This window comes from Tiliqua scincoides, chromosome 1 (genome assembly GCF_035046505.1).
Source record: "Tiliqua scincoides isolate rTilSci1 chromosome 1, rTilSci1.hap2, whole genome shotgun sequence".
Taxonomy (NCBI): domain Eukaryota; kingdom Metazoa; phylum Chordata; class Lepidosauria; order Squamata; family Scincidae; genus Tiliqua; species Tiliqua scincoides.
Window position 1 is genome coordinate 19,615,364 of NC_089821.1, and position 20,117 is coordinate 19,635,480.

The window sequence follows — 20,117 nt, forward strand, 5'->3', positions numbered from 1 at the left end:
CTGGGGGGCAAGGGAGGGTGGAGGGAGAGTGGGGAGAGGGGAGGAACCAATGGATGCCAGGAAGCTCTGTCTTGCGCTGTTACTTGGCTGTTTAGTGTTATCAAGTTGGCCACTGGTTTTTTTCTTGGTTGCTGATATGTCGGGTGACCTGTACTGTTATATATTAAAATAAATAAATGGGGGTTACACCTTAGTGATGCCTCTGACTTTAGAAGAAATTAAGCATGCCGTTTTGCTTCAGGTTGATCTCATAGGTTGCTATGTCTCCTATCTCGTGTGTAGCGGATAATATGAGTCATATTCATTGGAGCCAGTGAGCCCACTCTTGACTCAACACATTGTTTCTTTGTTTTAAAATATTTATGTCTTGCTTTTTGGTTCAAAAGAGAGCAACCCAAGTGGCCGTCGGTGAACCTTATAGGAACCTGAATGTTGTTGTTTTAAATTGAAGGTATATTTTAGAAACCAGAGGATCTAAATGCTAAGGAACAGGCCTGATTTCTATACCACCCCCATAGATTTTTGGTTCAGAGTTGAACATTTTCTTACTAACAGCATTTCAGTGTAAACTTGGTGCAGAACGTCTTCCTTCCATGAAATTGCATAAATCTTTGGAGACTTCTGAAAAGCGTCAAAAGTAGTAAACTGAATGTCAGTGTTCTAAAATAATTGTAAAATGTTCTGCTTGTAGATATGAAACATGCTGTTGCCAAAATGGAATGTCACTTTCTAACCAAACGAGTGGTGACGTACATTTTGGAAATTTTTAGTTTCGAACCAAGGAAGGATAATGATATGCCTAGATTGTTTTTAGGATATATCTTAATGGAAAAATGACCTTACAGGATGTGATGAGAGGTTCAATTTTTAATAAAGGGTTACATTTTTAGTTCCATGTTTCAATTGCAACCTTGGGTCTTCTCTGCGCAGAACACTGTGGAAATTGCCTTCTTAACCACATGTGTGAGGGCCACGACCACAACTGGAATTGCAGACACAGCTCCTGGACTGGAAACCTAAAGTGGGTTTCTAAGAAAAAAACAACCCACATTTTAATAATCTCTCACCTTTGTCTGGTTCAAATGCTTTCCAGATGACCATGCTTCCCAGCAAAGAAGGTATAATCCTTACTGTGTTTTGTGGTCATTCTCAATGGGTGAATAAGCTTTGACCATCTAAATTCTTTTGGCTTCTTTCTCCCTCTCTTGCCCCAGCTTGCCCAACCCCCCTTCTCCCCATTATGACACTTATTATTTTTCCATCCACAGCAAAACTATTCATATCAAGGTAATTGATGATGAGGAGTATGAGAAAAACAAGACTTTCTTCATTGAGCTGATGAGCCCACGCATGGTGGATATGAGTTTACAGAAAGGTGTAGTACTGGTTCTCCCAACTAACATTAATACACTTCTTTCCTCTTCCTCTTCCTCTTCCTCTCTCTCTCTCTCTCTCTCTCTCTCTCTCTCTCTCTCTCTCTCTCTCTCTCTCTCTCTCTCTCTCACTACCTGTATTCTCTTTTTGTTTTCCAACTGCTCTATCCTTAACACTGCTATCTATGCACAACATGTCACATGGTACTGATGGGTGCTAGCAAGATGGAGCCATTTCATATCTGGTGTGTGTATGTGTGTGTGTGATGTCTACGGTGAGTGGGGAGGCAGGTGAGGCAGAGCCTCCCCGCTGGAGTCCTTTGAAAAGCACTGCTGCCATGGGAGATGGGCAGGCACACACAACCCGTGACAGTGGCGCTTGTCGAAGGACTCTGGCAGGGAGGCTCTGCCTTACCTGCCTCCCCACCCACCGCACATCCCTGCTATCTGTGCATATTATTGAAATAACACTGGAGTTTACCGCTCCATCTTTTGCGCCACCAAAAGGTCTGCAATCCATCATGATGCAGACTTATATGCATAATTCAAATTTCAGTTAATTTTACGTGTAGGAATCTGCTCTGATTTCCTGCCAGTGACCGCATGCCTGCAATTCACAATGATCTCTATGTACACAGGATTTGCCTGCATTGCAAAATACACCATGGAGGAAATTTCTTTACAAAAATGAAGGGTTCATTCATCAGTTTCCCTGGCCTTTTTAAAAAACAAAACAAAACAAAGGTTTCCCACTTTGGCTGAAATGAATAAAGTGTAGCAAGTAACGGTGAACAACATTGTGAACAAATGAGAATTCAATCTGTGATTCTCCGACTGCAAGCATTTCCACATTTTTCCACTCCATCCGCATAATAACACTTGTCTGAGCCTTATGCCAATGCTGTTTTCCTGCTGCCACCCCCATTGCTGCTGCCACCCCTGCCAACCATCTCCTCCTCCTTGACTCCAGTTGAGAAGAGAGGAGGATATGGCAATGGGCCTCTTCTCTGTCAAGGAATGGGCACAAGAGTGTCACTGCCGCCACTGTAACTTTTTGCCTCTACCCCACCAAGCAGCAGTGCCAGCAGGTCCTCCAGCTCACCCATCATGACTATCCCCTCCTGCTTGCTCTGCTGCTGTATGCTATGGAGCCAAATGGGGGCTGAGGAAACAGAAGGTTCCTTAGAAGTGGATACCAGATAGTGTTTCTCCTGGCTTTTTGGTTTGGCCCTCTTGTGCCATTCTGTTTCAAAACACAGAGGGAGAAATGCATCAGGAGGACATTTCAGATCTTGTCTCAACAAGCAGTGAGAGAATTCATTCATTCCTTAATTCATTTATGGCATTCTTACTCCACCTTTCTCCCCAAGGGGACTCAAGGTGGCTTACATAAAGGCAGGTACAAAAAAGTAAAAACGCATTTTAAACAATCAAGAGAACATGAGTGAGACAGCAAATAGTACTTAAAGAACATGCGAAAATTCAACGGGGCACGTTTCCCCCCAAGACTATGGTCAACCCAACCTTCACAAAGTGAAGCAAGGGATCTGTCCTGATTGGAAAAGTCCTGGGCATTTGGCTGTGTGTGTGTGTGTGTGTGTGTGTGTGTGTGTGTGTGTGTGTGCGTGTGTGTGACAGGGGAGGGAGTTCATGCTATCTTTTTCTTGCTCCTCACCCAAAGACAGTCACGTGTAATCAATTAAATGGGTGTGTGTGAGGAAGGAAATTGGCTCTTCAAAATATATACAGTAGTATATGATGCGTATCTGGGCTGTGTTGTGCCCGTGGCTATTTCTGATTGATCAACCAGTGGATGAGCTGTTATTACCATGTGACACTCAACTAAATGTGCTGCAGAAGTCACCTTCCACTAACCATCCAGGACCGCAGGTTCCCCTTCTTCACCCTCTGCCCATCCATCCCTTCCTCCCTCCTCTAACATTCTCTGACTCACCTAAAGTTCAGCTCCGACCGGCGTGTGCCATAGAAAGCAAGCGAAACACCACCAAAGCAGTGGCAGGAATGGGCTGCATGTGAGAAAGGTGTGGTGGTGGTGGTGCTGCTACTACTGCTGCTGTTGCATCTGCTCCCAGCCAGGCAACCCACTGTACACACATGTCTTTCTTGTTGTCCCTACAGGAAGACCATAAGGGTTAAAATAGTAGATGAGGAGGAATACGAAAGGCAGGAGAATTTCTTCATTGCCCTTGGTGAACCGAAATGGATGGAACGAGGAATATCAGGTGTGAGATCCTTTTTGAAAAAAAAACAACAAAACCAAACAAAATGAACCCAAATCTTTCAAGTGACCTTTTTTGCTCCCCCCTTTTTCTTCCCCCGCTTTTTCCTCTTTCGTTTTGACACAGACCAAGTTTTATTCGTTTCCCTCCTATATTCTCGCTCTCACCCTGTTTCGGTCCCATCGCTGCATTTTTGAGCCTGGCTTCCTTCAGGACCTCCTCTTGTGCAATGCTTGTGCCTTTGAGGCCGTATGACCCTGTGTGTTTGGATCGTTCCAGGTCTCCCTTCTTCTTTGTTTTTCTTTCCTTCCCCCCCTTTCGGTGACATCTTTGGTGTGATCCTGTTTCCTGAGACCGAAATGACTTTTCCCCAAAGAATGCGATTGCATGGCTGCCTCTTCGGCTTGCTCCCCAAAAACGTATCTCACACAGTCTTTCCCTCCTCCTTCTTGCTCCTGTTTTATGGCATTGCAGTGGATGACATTGGGTACTGATGAATTTTATTTTTAATATCTATCAACAGAATCACAGCTAACATGGTCTGTCACCTTAGTGACAACAGTTGTTCACATTCTGTTGGCTTCTTTGGCCCCGAAAGCTCCTAGCAAAGAGATTTCCTAAGAAAATGTGGTAGTCCTAATGTTAGGAATTTGTAAAGCATGTGTATCTCGAATTTACAGACCAAAAATGAAGTCGTCAGCTTTTAATCAAGGGCCACACAGCAAGCCAGTAACAAAGAAATATGTTAGTTTGGAAATTAAGCAATGTTTAAAGCATCAGAAACCAGCAGATCACAAAAGGAAGGACCTGTGTGTTGAAGGCTGGGTACCACAATTTTCTGGGTGACTCCTCTTCAATTCAATGGATCTTGTCTGAAAGGTCCCAGCAAGCTATGACTACTCAGAGATCTGCATAGAGAAAGGTACACAAAAAAGAGCTCTACCTTGTACCACTTAATATAGAAGTATTCCTGAGAAGACTACCTGTCAACACACACAAATGAAGCCCTTTAGACTTCTAATTTGGTTGAAGCAATTGATGCTTTGGACTCTTACGACCATTTAAAAACAACAACAAATAATGATCGCCATGTGCTGCAATTACTGCTAAATCTACACCACTATTCCTGTTCCATGATTACTATTATTACTCCATTGGTTTTTATCCTATCCTATCCTGATAACCCATAGTAAATATATAAAAACAAAATAAAAAACAAAGATGGCTGTACAATACTCAGGGCCCGATCCTACCTAACTGGTGTACAGGCATAGCACATGCCCTGCCCACACTCCAGACCTCCACGTGTGACAAAGGTGCTGCAAAGCACATTGTGACGGTGTGGAGGTGGAATGCACTAGCGCAAAGGTGGAGAGACGTTGGCACCGCGGAGTAAGTCACTGGGACTTACTTCTGAGTCAACATACATAGGATTAAAAGCTTTCCAATACCAACTCATCACTGCCATCCAAATCCAAGCAGCCCATCTTCCCACACCACTCATGAAGCACCACAATCTATGAAGCACAATCTATGAAGCACAGCCTTTCATGAAGCACCACAATCTATCACTCATCCCCACCCCTGTCCTTGCTCATTTTCCCTGTCACAGAAGATTTTGCACTAGCATCTAGCTCAACCTGTCCACTTACATAACATTTGTAAACCTTCCCTCATTCGGCAACCATTGCCTTGAAATAATTCTCCTTTTCTCCAATCGGTAACATTGCCGGGGAGGGCACATAAGTACTGTAGGTGCCACAATGTGCCATGTAAGCGGCCCCTCCCTCTTGCCATCGTAGCTTCTCTGGGTAGTGACAGCAAGGTGCAGGATATGCCAATGGCAGTGTTAGATTTGTGGTTTCAGTGGTTTAGAGCAGCATTTCCCAAACTGTGGGTCATGACCCATTGGGTGGTTGCACTATAAAGCATTACCAGGAGTCACTCGCTTCAGGTCAAACTGGGCCTGCAACCCACTCTGTTGGCCACCACAGGCCCCCAGAATACCTTGCAGAAATGACCAAAAACCACTTTCAGTTTGCATCTGTGATTTCCAGTTTGCGTCCGTGACTTCTGGTTTTCTTCTACAAGACATTCTGGGGCTCGCAGAGGCAAATGGAGTGAATCACAGACACAGCATGACCAGGAAGTGGCCTCTGGTGCCCAGGGCCTCTGAGAGGAATTGTATCCGGGGGTACAACGTTTATTTTGGGCCCCTTTGCAATGGATGAGGGGTTAAACAGTGGGGGAGGGTTGTGACGGGTGAGCAGAATAGGGGCAGGGGTAGGCGAAGCAAGGTGAGGGGAAGGTAGAAACAGCTGGAAAAGTCTTTGGAGCCCAGGTCTACCCACCCATGTGGCATTAGTAGTGTCCCCAGCATCCCCAGTCATGGTAGTGTTCCCCGCATCCCGTATGGGCAACGTCTGAATAGATAGGAAAATGTCAGATCCTAGGAAAATTTTGGGCCCCTCCTTTGCCTCCTGGGCCCCCCTTTTGACCCTGGGCCTGGGTACAAATTACCCCCTTTACCCCCCTCTCCTAGGCCCTGCTGGTGCCTCCCAGTAATGCTTTGTGGTGTGAACAGTGAGCATTGGGTTGCAACGCAGTGTGGAAGATGAGATGGGTTGCAGCAGCAAAAAGGAACAGCTGGTTTAGGGTATGGCAGTCAGCAGGTGATGACTGCTGATTTATTTATGTTTCACATGCACACACTCAGACACACAACCACCCAGCCCTGGTTAGTTGGTCTTCGAACTACTTTTTATAATACGTAAAATATATTTGATACTTACATTAACCAAGACAATAAAATGAATATCCAGCTGAATGGAAAGGAAGCGAGGGAGGCATGATTTTATCACTGAAAGGTTTTGCAGAGAGATTCTGAACTGACAGAAGATGAAAGGGGGCATGACGAAAGCTAGAAATGTCATAGTTGTCTAGACCAGGGGTGTCCAAAGTTTTTGGCAGGAGGGCCACATCGTCTCTCTGACACTACTTCGGGGATGGAGGAAAAAATTAATTTACATTTAAAATTTGAATAAATGTACATAAGTTTACATAAATGAATATATTAAAGATGAACTTATACGAATGAATGAAGATCTTGCAATAGCTCAAGGCCTATAAAAGGCCTTGCACAAAGTAAGGCTGGCCTTTCCTTTGCTGCCACTGCTGCATCACAGATGTGAAACAGCAAGCAATGGAGGGAGCCCTCCTCCCACAGCTCATGCAAAAGGTCGAACAGTTGGCCGTCATGCTGAGAGCAGTTGCATCGGGCCAGTGTGGGCTCCAACAAATTTCAGGAGGGCCAGAGGCTCATTGGAGACTGGGGGCTCCCTGAGGGCCGCATTGAGAGGCCTCAAGGGCCGCAAGTGGCCCCAGGGCAGGGGTTTGGGCACCCCTGGTCTAGACTATAGAATGCCAGGGAATGGAGACCAGTTTTAGCAGCAAATAGGTGACTTCAGGGTCAATTGAAAAGGAAAAAATTGGACAGTTTAGCAATAATGTGGGTTCTACATTAGAGGAAAATGGCAAAGAAAAGCAGGAGAAGCCTAAGGGCAGAGGATGTTACCCTGTCTGTGAGCTGCCTTGAGTGTCCTCATTGGATAGAAAGGCAGGATATAAATTCTATAAACAAATAAATAAGGGATGAAGGCAGGAGATGCATTTAGGTGTGAAACAAATGTAAAAAGGAAATGGTGTCTTCCCCTTGTATAGTGTGCAGGACAATCCTGTGCTGGTGTGCATTTCTCCCCATTAAGATTGTGATCCATCACCTCCCAAGCTGCACATGCAAGGGGGCTAATCTCTCCCCCTTGCACAATGGCACAATGGGCCTGGCCAGAAATACCACCCCTAACAGCTGCATTTGGTCAATTAAGGAGCACTTCCAGTTTTAAGCATGCCTCTGATTGACATGAAAAGTTGCACAGAGTTTACTGTGACTCTCAGTCTTTAACAACAGTCTGGCAAGGAAAAAGCAGCAAGTCCATTTTATTCCATTAATGCCTGCAGAAGCACAGCCTGCTGCTACAGCTATAACTGTTATAGATGTAGCAGCTTCCTTCAAGGTTGAAGCCCAGATAATTTATTTATGTATTTATTTATCACATTTTTATACCGCCCTTCCTCCAAAGAGCTCAGGGCAGCGTACATGCCTGTTCCCCTCCTTTTTTCCTCACAACAACCCTGTGAAGTAGGTCAGGTTGAGAGAGAGTGACTGGCCCAAGGTCACCCAGGAAGATAAAGCAATGCTGATCAGTTTGGGGTTTGACCAGTGCCTGGTAGTGTGGAAATCAGGCCATGCGTTAGTCCCTCTTCATTAAATTATTCATTAAGTTAAATTATTGTGCAGATTTTTCCATTTTTCTGATCACGTTGGCCAACTTATTTGGTCGAGAAGTTAGGCTATGTGCCTCTTCTCCTCCCTCTCGCCCAGGAATAACTGTTCATCCTATTTGGATAAGTTCATCCTATAAGATGTTCATTCTTTGCTACCCTCTAGGCTTCCAGTGTATTAGCTAAATTGCATTAAATTGTGCTTTGTTAGCTTCTCAGCCATTTCATTTTTGAATGCCTTCGGAAAGATTTGCTATACAACACTCAGCTCTGATAATCTTGTATATTCGTAATTTTCTAACGCTTTTTGTAACCTGATTCGATGACAATACCCCATGTAATACCTGAGAGAAGATTAGGCCTGGGATTTATATACTCAACCTCTGCCATTTGATTAGAAATTCAGGGTCCGAGGCCCACCAGCAAATTCTTTTTGTTGTTGTTGTTGTTGTTGTTTTTGTTTTTTGCTAGAGCACTTGCTACACTTGGGAGAACATCCATAATAGCAAAATGGTTGGCAACCTTCAGTCTCGAAAGACTATGGTATAAGCCTACAGCACCCGGTATTCCCAGGTGGTCTCCCATCCAAGTACTAACCAGGCCTGACCCTGCTTAGCTTCCAAGATCAGACGAGATCAGGCATGTGCAGGGTAACAGCAAAACTGTGCTGAATATTAAGGCTGGATCTAAGTTGCAGTCCTCTTTCTTTGCTGCTTAGCTCTGAGGCTTCCCAATTTCCACCTCCATTCTCATAGTTCTGTACGCATCCTTATTTGTTGTGACAAGAACCAAACTTTTGGTAGTGGAGTATAGCAAGACCTAGAAGCCTTCTAGCATATTGTGTCACCTTTCTGGTCACCCAACTGTCAGTACCTTTTGAGCTCCCCTCCAGTAAATCGAGTCTTTTTCCTTTTATAAGGTGACATATTTTAACTCAGCTGTTACTCCCATGATGGCTTTGGTGTCATGTTTGTTGACAGTTGAAATCTAGGTTTTTCTAATTCATCATGCCCTCAGGAATGGTTGTGTGAAATCCAGGCTGTCTGTATTGTATTCACACACCCATCTCAGTGCTCCACCATTTGAAGAACAGCTACAGGTCTCCTTTTCCTGGCCTTCTTTCAAGGAAGGATTTGTTTCAGTTCAGAGTTTTCGAACTGTGACACCATGAATTTTCCAAAGACAAAAAGCATAGTAAGACCTCTTGTCGTAGATTGCAAAATTGAGAGGGGATGTGTGTGAGAGTGTGAAGCCGCTGGCTGGCCACCAACACTGTGCTTTGTGTTGACTTGGTGGGTCAAGTCAACCCATTGTGTAGGCCTCAACTGAGTTTAATTTATAGCATGGACGCCACGAACCCAACCTAGCCAGGACTCATGACTTGGGGGACATCTTGAAAGAAAGCCAGGATTCAGGGAAAGGAACCAGTCACATACAGTTCCCCAGTAACAGCTAAACAGTTAGGGTCCTCCAGACATCAAGACCAAGACTGGGCCTGGTAACAAGGACCCTCTGAAATCCACAGCCCCAGAACCTGGGCCCCGGCCAGTCTTGTTCCTCTTGAGCCAGATGTCCCCCAAGATGCTAAACTTGCCACGCCAGCAACCTTTTGCTCCCCAGTGCTTGCTCACTGATATATGGAATGTACCAGGCAGGAAGGAATAGGGAGGTGACAAAGTGGCCTGCTTTAGGCCCACCCATTACCCCTTTAAGGATCTTCAATCCTTAGCAAAGGAATGGAACCTGGAGGAATGAACCTGAACCTGCATTTATCATTGCACATAAAAGACCCAAGTGCATGATTGAAACCAGGATGCCACCGGAACTTTCTAGACCTATCTGAGATCTGGAATGCCTTGTATCCAACAATCTCTACAAGATCCTAGATCTTGGCCTGTGTCCTGCTTCTCCACATGCAGCCTAAACACAAAATGTCCAAGCACTATACAGGCGTGTGCTACTTAACAACCGTTCACTTCATGATGGATCGCAATTATGACGGTGGTCAAAGCACAATAAAGATGCTCTTAATGAGGCAATCGCGTCTCTCATAGCCTGCAGTATAGTATCTGTTTACACAATGGAGAGGCTCTTAAAGCAAAGAAAAGGCAATCTCTTTCCAGTAGTCTGTGCAACCAGCTAGTGTCTGGCAGGGAGTGTCTGTTTACACAACAAAACCAATAGATTTGATGGAATGTTCACTTAATGACCAAATCACATAACAACCAGGACAGGAGAATGTATTCCTGCCATTAAGTAGCGCACACCTGTATTGGAGTGCTTGCCACATCCACTTTGGTTCTCATTCCCCCCCCCTTCCAGACAGCTGACTGGACTTCCTGACTGGCTGACCATGGCTGACCATGGACTATGCCTTCTTCCAAGGCAGGACAATAATGAATTAGTACAAATTAGACTTTCTACTAAACATTGCCTTAAACTGAGACTGAAATCTACTTTTAGCTGAGCTTAAATTGTGGCCCATTATGGCAATCTGGTTGGAACAGAATAATTATCATACTGTGTAGAAAATAAAATATCTGTAAATATTAGACATCATTCTGAACTTCAAAAATCAGCATTCCAGTATTTGAAGTTCATGACTTCAGAAACACACAAGCATACTATTTCACATCACAACTGAGATTGGGTTTAGTCGAGACACAGAAGTTTATGTTCCAGAGTTCCTGCTGGGGTAGCAGGAATCCGAGACCAGGATATCATTAAGCATGCAAATGACCTGTAATTTCAGTGAAGTTAAGCACACTGAACTCTGTAATGGACTGCAGCCTTGGATGATAAATCTGGGCTCATGCCCACATCCTGCGAGATCACAAGAAGGTCAGATTGGCAAAGAAGACCACATAGCTGCTTTAGGAAACACAGCCAAATCGCAGCCAATCATGCCACCATGCATGTCTGCCTTCTGACTCAACGCTCGTCACCGGCCAGCCATGACTTCTCTGCCCAGACCCAAGCTAATCAAATATGCAGGCATCAAAGCACATTCACCCTTAGTTATCAAATGCTGCTTTCACAGATCTCCTTGAAAATGTTTGGAATTTTCCAGGTGATCTCTTTCCTACTAATGTGGAATTCCTTAAAAGTAGTGCCTGTCATAAAGACGACACTCTTTATTCAAGCCAGGAAAACTAGCCTCTTATGGTATTCCACTCACATCAGCTCTTCCAAATCTTTATCTTGCCTCTAAACCAGAAAAGTGAAGAAGGCACCTCGCAACACATAAATGAATACAATCTACAACTTTTTTAACCGCAATAGACCAACGAGCGACCCAGCTCAAATAAACTCCAGTTAAGAATATTGTTTTCTATCTGTTCCAATTCTGTCACATATATTGGAGTCTCTGACCTTTACCCACCTGACAGTATTGGATGCAATATTTATTTATTTTATTTATACAGGTATTTATATACTGCCTTTCTTGGTCGTCAGATTTTAATCCAAGGCAGTTTACATGGGCAGGCTGTTCTAAACCCCCATAGGGATTTTTACAATTGAATAGTTCGAGTCTTTCATAGAACTTCTTGTTCTAGCTGGATTCCTTCCCAGTCTGGAATTTTTCATCTTGAGAGGCAGTATGCATTGGAGTACCCAGATGTTAGGGAAGTGCATGACATTTTTTGATTGCTGCTTATTTGCTGAGTTTTCCATTCATTTTCATTACGACCAATTTTAATGTTTAATACATGTGGTTATGCATTTGGGAAAATTGCATTCATTTTATTACTCATTTGTTATTATTTCATTCTTTATTTGTAACTCACTTCATTTTTGTTTCCTGTTCCTCATAGATGCTAATAACACAGGCCTACAAAATTGAGAGTCAGAAAAGTTTTTCCCAAACTTTATGGTGGTTTGATATGAATTTGGGGTGCCGATTCAAAAAATGGTATCCCTTTTGCCCTATCACGTCTAGTTTTGGAGATATAGTAGAACCTCGTTAGTGAATGGTTCAAGCAGCTTCCTCATGAGGAAGCCATGGTGTAGGCTTCCTCATGAGGAAGCTGCTTGAACCATTCACTAAAGAGGCTCTACTATATCTCCAAAACTAGACATGATAGGGAAAAACGGGTGCCATTTTTTGAATTGGCACCCCAAATATACCCAGGAAATGGTGTAACGTTTAAGGAAGCAAAATGTGTGTTGGCCTGTGTAATGGAACAAAGTTGCTTAGTTTTTTTTCTTGGAGGACACAATCAGGAACACAATCAGGAACACACATGCACACACACAGTTCTTGGAAAACTGTTGCTACGGCCTCTTGCCCCAAAGGTCCCTTGTAGGAGGTAGATAGTTGCCTCCCTACCACCACCAGTTTTCGGTGGTGCAGGATGTTTAACTGCTCCTAACCCAAACGAGTGATGAATGGGTTACAATATGAATGAGGAACCCATTCGTTCTTAATCCAGAGTTCTGACTGTTTCATGAACACAAGAAAAATAAACCAAATTGGTACACTTAGATTCATTTTGTCAGTTTTTAAGAAATGGATGCATACTCTTGCTGGATGCTAGGGATAAACCAGTGGCGTAGCTAGAGGGAGTACAAAGCCATAAATTTTGCAGAGAGCCTCACCGCAGCATGCATGCAGCCACTCCCCTTCAGAGCCATTCTGGGCATTCACCTGCATTTTGCTCCCAAGCCCAGATGGCTTCAAAGGGGAGGGGGAGGGACTGCTTGCACACTGCGGTGAGGCTCCCTGCAAAACTTACTGCTTCTGCACCCCCTCTGGCTACGCCACTGGGATAAACAGCAGGGTATCACCTTCATGTCCTGCTTGTGAATGGCATCTGGCTAGCCCAGATTCCCCCCTCCCAAAAGTCATACCCCCCAACATTCCAACTTCCTCCACCTCCAAAGAAAGAAAAATCCCCATTTCTCTGACTCAGTTCACCATCAGTTGCCAGAAGAAGAAGCTCTTTCCTTCAGTCCTTTCCCATGCAGACAGTCCAGTCCTAACATCTGTTCTCCTGGCTCAGGGTGGGAGAACGAAAGTGCTATCTTCAGCCGTGGACCTCCGCAGCCCAGCACCCCCTACTCACCAGAGGCTCACAGAGCCTCATGCAACCTCCTCCCACGCTGGGGAAACCTCTGTGAGGTTCCCCGGCGCTATAAACTGTGCTTCCGGCAAACTGGAAGCACAGTTTCCGCCCCCGTCGGAAGCCTCAGAGAGGCTTCCACGGGGTCCCAGCATCTGGCGCCTAGGGCATTTGCCCCAGGCAGGACTATGGTAGGCATGCAACTGTCTATCTTTAAAATGTGGAACTCCTGCCCAGCTCACCCATCAATGCCCTGATAGTCAGCCTACCTCCATCATTCAGCACTCCTCCAACAAGCAGCATCAGTTCACCACTAGTCTAGAGAAACCAGCAAGGAGACAATCCCCCCACCCCAAATCCTTGATATATGCTGCACTGGCACCAGCTCCAGCTCCTCCTCTCAAATATATTGGGCACTAATACTAGCCAGATCATACTTCAGAACTGAGGTATATTAGTCCACAATCTCCACAATTAGTCCACAAACTCCACAATCAGGGAATTAGAGGACAGGTCCTCTCGTGGATTGAGAACTGGTTGGAGGCCAGGAAGCAGAGAGTGGGTGTCAATGGGCAATTTTCACAATGGAGAGAGGTGAAAAGCGGTGTGCCCCAAGGATCTGTCCTGGGACCGGTGCTTTTCAACCTCTTCATAAATGACCTGGAGACAGGGTTGAGCAGTGAAGTGGCTAAGTTTGCAGACGACACCAAACTTTTCCGAGTGGTAAAGACCAGAAGTGATTGTGAGGAGCTCCAGAAGGATCTCTCCAGACTGGCAGAATGGGCAGCAAAATGGCAGATGCGCTTCAATGTCAGTAAGTGTAAAGTCATGCACATTGGGGCAAAAAATCAAAACTTTAGATATAGGCTGATGGGTTCTGAGCTGTCTGTGACAGATCAGGAGAGAGATCATGGGGTGGTGGTGGACAGGTCGATGAAAGTGTCGACCCAATGTGCGGCGGCAGTGAAGAAGGCCAATTCTATACTTGGGATCATTAGGAAGGGTATTGAGAACAAAACGGCTAGTATTATAATGCCGTTGTACAAATCTATGGTAAGGCCACACCTGGAGTATTGTGTCCAGTTCTGGTCGCCGCATCTCAAAAAAGACATAGTGGAAATGGAAAAGGTGCAAAAGAGAGCGACTAAGATGATTACGGGGCTGGGGCACCTTCCTTATGAGGAAAGGCTACGGCGTTTGGGCCTCTTCAGCCTAGAAAAGAGACGCTTGAGGGGGAACATGATTGAGACATACAAAATTATGCAGGGAATGGATAGGGAGATGCTCTTTACACTCTCACATAATACCAGAACCAGGGGACATCCACTAAAATTGAGTGTTGGGCGGGTTAGGACAGACAAAAGAAAATATTTCTTTACTCAGCGTGTGGTCGGTCTGTGGAACTCCTTGCCACAGGATGTGGTGCTGGCGTTTAGCCTAGATGCCTTTAAAAGGGGATTGGACAAGTTTCTGGAGGAAAAATCCATTATGGGGTACAAGCCATGATGTGTATGCGCAACCTCCTGATTTTAGAAATGAGTTAAGTCAGAATGCCAGATGTAGGGGAGGGCACCAGGATGAGGTCTCTTGTTATCTGGTGTGCTCCCTGGGGCATTTGGTGGGCCGCTGTGAGATACAGGAAGCTGGACTAGATGGGCCTATGGCCTGATCCAGTGGGGCTGTTCTTATGTTCTTATGTAGTCCAGAGCAAGAAAGGATGTTGACACATGTCATCCCAGCAAACCCTGAATAAGCTGAATGTGGAATCTGTGTATGCAGTTTCGAGTAGAGCACTGGTTCTCAAATGTTTTACTGCCAGGACCCACTTTTTAGAATGACAATTTGTTAGGACCCACTAGAAGTGATGTCATTCACCTGGAAGTGATGTCATTCACCTGGAAGTGATATCATCAAGCAGGAAAATTTTTAACACTCCCCATGTGAAAAAATAAAATCAGTTAAGTAAATTGAAAGATTACAATAATTATAAGTTTAAAACATTATTTAAAATGAAGAACCCTCCTAATCCTCCAAAGCAGTTGCTAATCTTTTTTTAAAAAATTCCCCAAACATTCCAAAGGCTGCAATCCTACCCACACTTACCCAGGATTAACCCCCATTGATTTTCATTGTTAAAACATAATCTCCTGTCAAAAGTACAGATCTGTAACATTTCCCCAAATGCTGTCACATACCACGGTAGCAACAAGTCTAACATATTAAAATTAAAATACAAATGAATGGGGACCCATCTGAAATTAGCTCGTGATCTGCCTAAGTGGGTCCCGACTCACAGTTTGAGAACCACTGAAGAATGCACCAACATAGTCATTGATTCCAGAATTGAAATAATAAGATTTGTTACAGGTCAGAACTGAGTTCAGGGAAGCTGTGGCTGTGAAACCATTGTCCTGCTTTCCTGAGCAGTGTCTGCTCAGAAATGCAAAGCTAGACTAATCCCCCCGTTTCTCATTGCGTATTCCTGAAGTTTTGTTCATGAAGTTCTTCAAATATTCATGTGTCACATTAGATGTGAAAAAGTGACAAACAGTCCTTTCCCAGACTGAAGTGCAAATGGAAGGAAAAGACCTGAGATCACCAAGATATGAATGTTTTAAGAACCATAGTAGTATTATTGGTGTTACAGTAATTGCAGCAACTGTTACTCTGCACATGCCCAATCTCGTCTGATCTCAGAAGCTAAGCAGGGTCAGGCCTGGTTAGTACTTGGATGGGAGACCGCCTGGGAATACCGGGTGCTGTAGGCTTATACCATAGTCTTTCGAGACTGAAGGTTGCCAACCAATTGCAGCCGGGACAGCAGCAGTAACATGTCTGTTTGAAAACAACTGAGGACTAAGCTAGATGTGATGTGGAAGATATATGTTTGTTTCTATGTGTCCCAGTACCACTGCATCACCATGCAGGAATTTAGGATTAGGCTTTCTAAGCGGATTGCGGCCTAGCGTCCCCTCCATTTTGCTCTATCAGCCTGGAATGGCTCCAAAGGGGAGGGGGCCGCTTGCACAGCACGGTGAGGCACCTGCAAAACTTAGTACTTTGCACCCCCTCTTACTATGCTACTGCACATACAAAGTCTGCAAGTGTTAACTCAGTTGCTGGCAACCCGAAATAAATAAAAATGACACCTCTTGCTTTCAGTTGGAGTTAATTTTTGGTCATGTCCTACAGAGGCAATGACTGGAGCCAGGAAAATGGTACCCATCTAGAATCCACCACCTAAAACAGACTAGTTCATAGTAATGGCAACCCTGGTTGCTGGATGTGGAAGTCAACTATACTCTCCCCTGAACTAGTGTTTAGTGAACCAGGAGTGTTGACACCACTGTGCCGGGGGTGGCGGGGGGGGTGGCATGCAGTTGGCCTGCGATGAGCAGTGGCATAGCTAATGATTGTATAGCTCGGTTCAGAGCTCAAAATGATGCCCCCAAAGTGATGCCACAACTAGAAGCGAAATCACGCTTGGGCTTTTTAAAGAGTGAAAATTTGTAGAATACCTGCCTTCCTCCAGCAGCTCACCACCCACTTGCTCTGCCATCTCCCCCCAGCCCGTGGCATAGCTAAGACATCTATCTGCTACCTGGGGTTCAAAGAAGATTTTGTAGCGTCCCCATGACAAAATCTAATTAAGCAAATAAATAAAAAGTGTGCTCCTTATTGGTTAGAGACACTGTGCTGGGGTGAAGAGGGAAGATTAATTTCCCCCCTGCTAAATGTAAGAGAGCACCACTTGAAAAAGTGGCTCTTTCCCCAGTTAGCAGGAGTAACTGTATTATGATACATGGAAATGAGAGCTGACTCATATTAACACCTTATTGGTTCCATGCTGTATCATATTAACATTTCATTGGCTCTCAGAACAATCAGTCTCATAAGTCAGTTTTGAGTTAAAGAAATCCACTTTTTGTTCCATAAGGGAGTTGTTTTTTTCATTTTCTGGTGAATTGGCCATAATGTTTGAGAGTATGAAGATATTCCAATGTGGTTTCATTGCATTCTGCATTAAATTACCTTTCCAATGATACATAACATGATGGTATTATTTGTACATTGCAAGATTTTCACTATTTTGGCCACTAGTGTCAAGCTCTGCTTGTTGCCCCCCTAAAGCGTGTTGCCCAGTGCACCCCCTTAGCTACGCCACTGGCCATGAGGTCAACTGTAATGGTCACTTTATGTGGGGGGAGACTGCTGCCCTGTGCTTGCCTGTCATGTCCCCTGGCCCACTGCCTGCCCATTGTTGCCCTTGGAGATCATGTGAGAGTAAGAGGAGGAGGAGGGGAGGACTTACCTCCTCCTCTTCAGTGCTTCCTCTGGTACCTTTTTCTTCCTGCCACTTCTGGTAAAGCGGTTGAGGAAGCATGCGTCGGTGGCCTGACTTTTGTGTAGTGCTCTATCAGTGGCCATTTTGGGGGTCTGCTGCAAGAGGCTGTGGGGGGGGGGATGGATCACTGGCGTAGCTAGAGGGGGTGGTGCACTAAGTTTTGCAGAGAGTCTCCCTGCAGTGTGCAAGCAGCTCCTCCCCTCCCGTTTGAAGCCATGTGGGCAGGGGTGGGGGAAACGGAGGCAAATGGCTCCCGAGGGGAGGGGGAGGAGCCACTTGCACTCTGCAGGGAGGCTATCTGCAAAACTTAGTGCACCGTCCCCGCTCTAGCTATGCCTCTGGGATGGATCCAGTGTGACCTGGTTGTACAGGCAAATGATCGGCCCCCAGTCGATTCTGAATCCAGATTCCTGTTTTCAGTTGCGAATCAGATCAGTGTCAACAGCTATACCAAGTTTTAAAGAATACACGTTTTAGAGTTAAATTAAAAGCAAGACTGTCACTTAAAGAAACAATACTTGCAGGCTTAAGAAATTAATTCTTATTACAAAACAAAGTTCCAATGAGTCATATTAAATTTAACATGGAATAAGAAAGGAGTTATAATGGGATTAAAAGAGAAAACTCAGAGCTTAAAAAGATTATTAATGGTCTAAACCAAAATTAACAATTCTATGGTTAAAATATGTCTATCAATGTTAAACTACCAATTAGCCAACTGGAATTAAAATAAAGAGTTGCATCAAGAGGCTTCTAACGGAATTAAGCGATTGAGAAAGATTCTTATTAAATTGGCCAAAGTTATTCATAATTACCAATATTATAACTCTTGCCCGCGTTCAAGAACCAGTGATTAACCTTTGCCTGGATTAGCCTCGGTAGTCTAAAACCACAAGCCGATTGACTCACGGAGTTGAGAAACCAAAGCCACCCTAATTGCCCCAAATCAGCTAAATTCATTTCACATCTTGAGCTCACTGAACAGCTGCATGGGTAACTATCTACAACTTTCTCCATGGAGAAAAAGCAAAAAAAGTCTTGACATTAGCTTGATGACATCAATTCTTTTTCCATTAGAGGTCCTGTCCTGTATCCTGGAATATTTTGAAATTGCACCTGTACTCCTCTCTAGATATAGGTGAAGCATCAATGTCACTGGACTGGCTAAAGCAGGCATGTCAAACTTGTTTCATGCAAGTTTCCTACAGTGGACTGAATAGCATTCGTGATGCCTGCTAGGGGCCAAAAGTGATGTCATTAGAGAGGAAGTGATGTCATTAAACAGGTTATAAGCAGAAATAAGCACTTTTTCCTCACTTAGGAACTCATTAGCTGCAAATGACACAAGAGAAAATACGCAACTCTTGATCATATTTCAAGATATGGGAGAGCCCAACTTTCATGCAGGCTGCACTTTCAGCAGTGACACCCCATAAGAACAGCCCCGCTGGATCTGGCCATAGGCCCATCTAGTCCAGCTTCCTGTATCTCACAGTGGCCCACTAAATGCCCCAGCACTGCTCAATAGCTGAGAGCCCGAGGGCTGGATAAAAAGCTTGTGCAAGGCTGCATTCGGCCTGTGGGACTTACGTTTGACACCCCTGAGCTAAAGGGATTATCGAAGCAGCTGTGCAAACTATGTGGGAAGATAATACATTTTGCGTTGCGTGAGAGCAATTCTAATGCGGACTCAAGGGACTTAAAGTTCATTTCTAAGCATCAGTAACTGTACTCTTGAACTCCGTCTTATTTTGTGAGAAATGTCAATGTTAACAATGGCTAAACATAACCATTCTAAGGGCCTCCAAATGGCTTGAAACATCTTCCAGAAGAAACAACTTATTTGGGATGAGTTTTGGCTTCTCCCTGAATTAGCCTCGGTCATAAACACCATGCACTTTTTTTCTTAGTGTGCCCCCCCAGTCCCATCCCTTTACTCATAAGGGAAAGAGGAGACCTCCAAAAATCAGAATCTTCAGTACACACCTGTTCTCCCCAGCTTCATTCTCATCCTCTCGCTATCAGGCATGCTCACAAACCTGCATCTAGCATGTGGCTACAGAAAATTCACAGCTACATGAAGTCAAGTTCATTGCGCCTGTAATGCAATCATCAGCAAAATGCCTTTGAAACTCTCATGAGTAAGATAGTAACTATTTCTTTTCTCTCTCTCTCTTTTTATGTTTTTTCCCCCGTACAGCACTCCTCCTAACTCAAGGTACGTCTTTCCTTTTTCTTTGCTGGCTTGGGTTTTTAACTTGGTTGCCTTGATTTCCTTCTGGTCCTTTCTTTGGTTGTGCATATATCTGTTGTCCTGCGGTTACATCCGTTGTGATCCATTGGTGCTCTATGAACCTATGACATTGCCACCAGTGCAAGGAAGGTTCTGTGTTGAGACATATGGTGGAGGCTGTTGGTGAAGGTGCTGAATATTCACACCCTACATCCACTATTCTTCCTGCTTGTATGTTCTTTAATTTCATACAGTAATGATTGCTAGTGTAATATTAGAGTAGAATCAGCAGCTAGCAGGGAATTTGCTGCACCTTTATCCTTATCTGAACTCTTACAGCCCAATCCTCTCCTGCACTGGAACAGGCAGCCTGACTGACCTGCACTATATCCAGCACTGGGTAGGAGGTAGATCCCACACAACTTAGAGCAAGGAGATTTATTTCCCCTTACCCCGTGTCGAACGGCAGCCACCTAAATGGGGCTACTTGAATCTGCACCAGAGAAATTGCTGGCACAATCC

At 44.6% G+C, this 20,117-nt stretch overlaps 1 protein-coding gene and 2 pseudogenes across 8 annotated transcripts in view; 2 read left to right on the forward strand and 1 right to left on the reverse strand.

Moving 5' to 3' along the window:
* Positions 1-20,117, forward strand: part of SLC8A3 (solute carrier family 8 member A3) — a 161,665-nt gene that overhangs the window by 109,221 nt on the left and 32,327 nt on the right. For 2 of the 8 annotated variants that reach the window (XM_066631940.1, XM_066631956.1), the window contains exons 2-3: positions 3,513-3,616; positions 19,563-19,580. In XM_066631940.1, coding sequence (XP_066488037.1) covers positions 3,513-3,616; positions 19,563-19,580 — 122 coding nt within the window. Of the gene's footprint in view, positions 1-1,268; positions 1,387-3,512; positions 3,619-12,867; positions 12,878-19,562; positions 19,581-20,117 lie in introns of all 8 variants that reach the window. The other 6 variants (XM_066631931.1, XM_066631967.1, XM_066631904.1 and 3 more) reach the window with 5 other exon arrangements.
* LOC136637643 (5S ribosomal RNA) lies at positions 8,503-8,622 on the reverse strand (annotated as a pseudogene).
* On the forward strand, positions 15,666-15,785 carry LOC136637895 (5S ribosomal RNA; annotated as a pseudogene).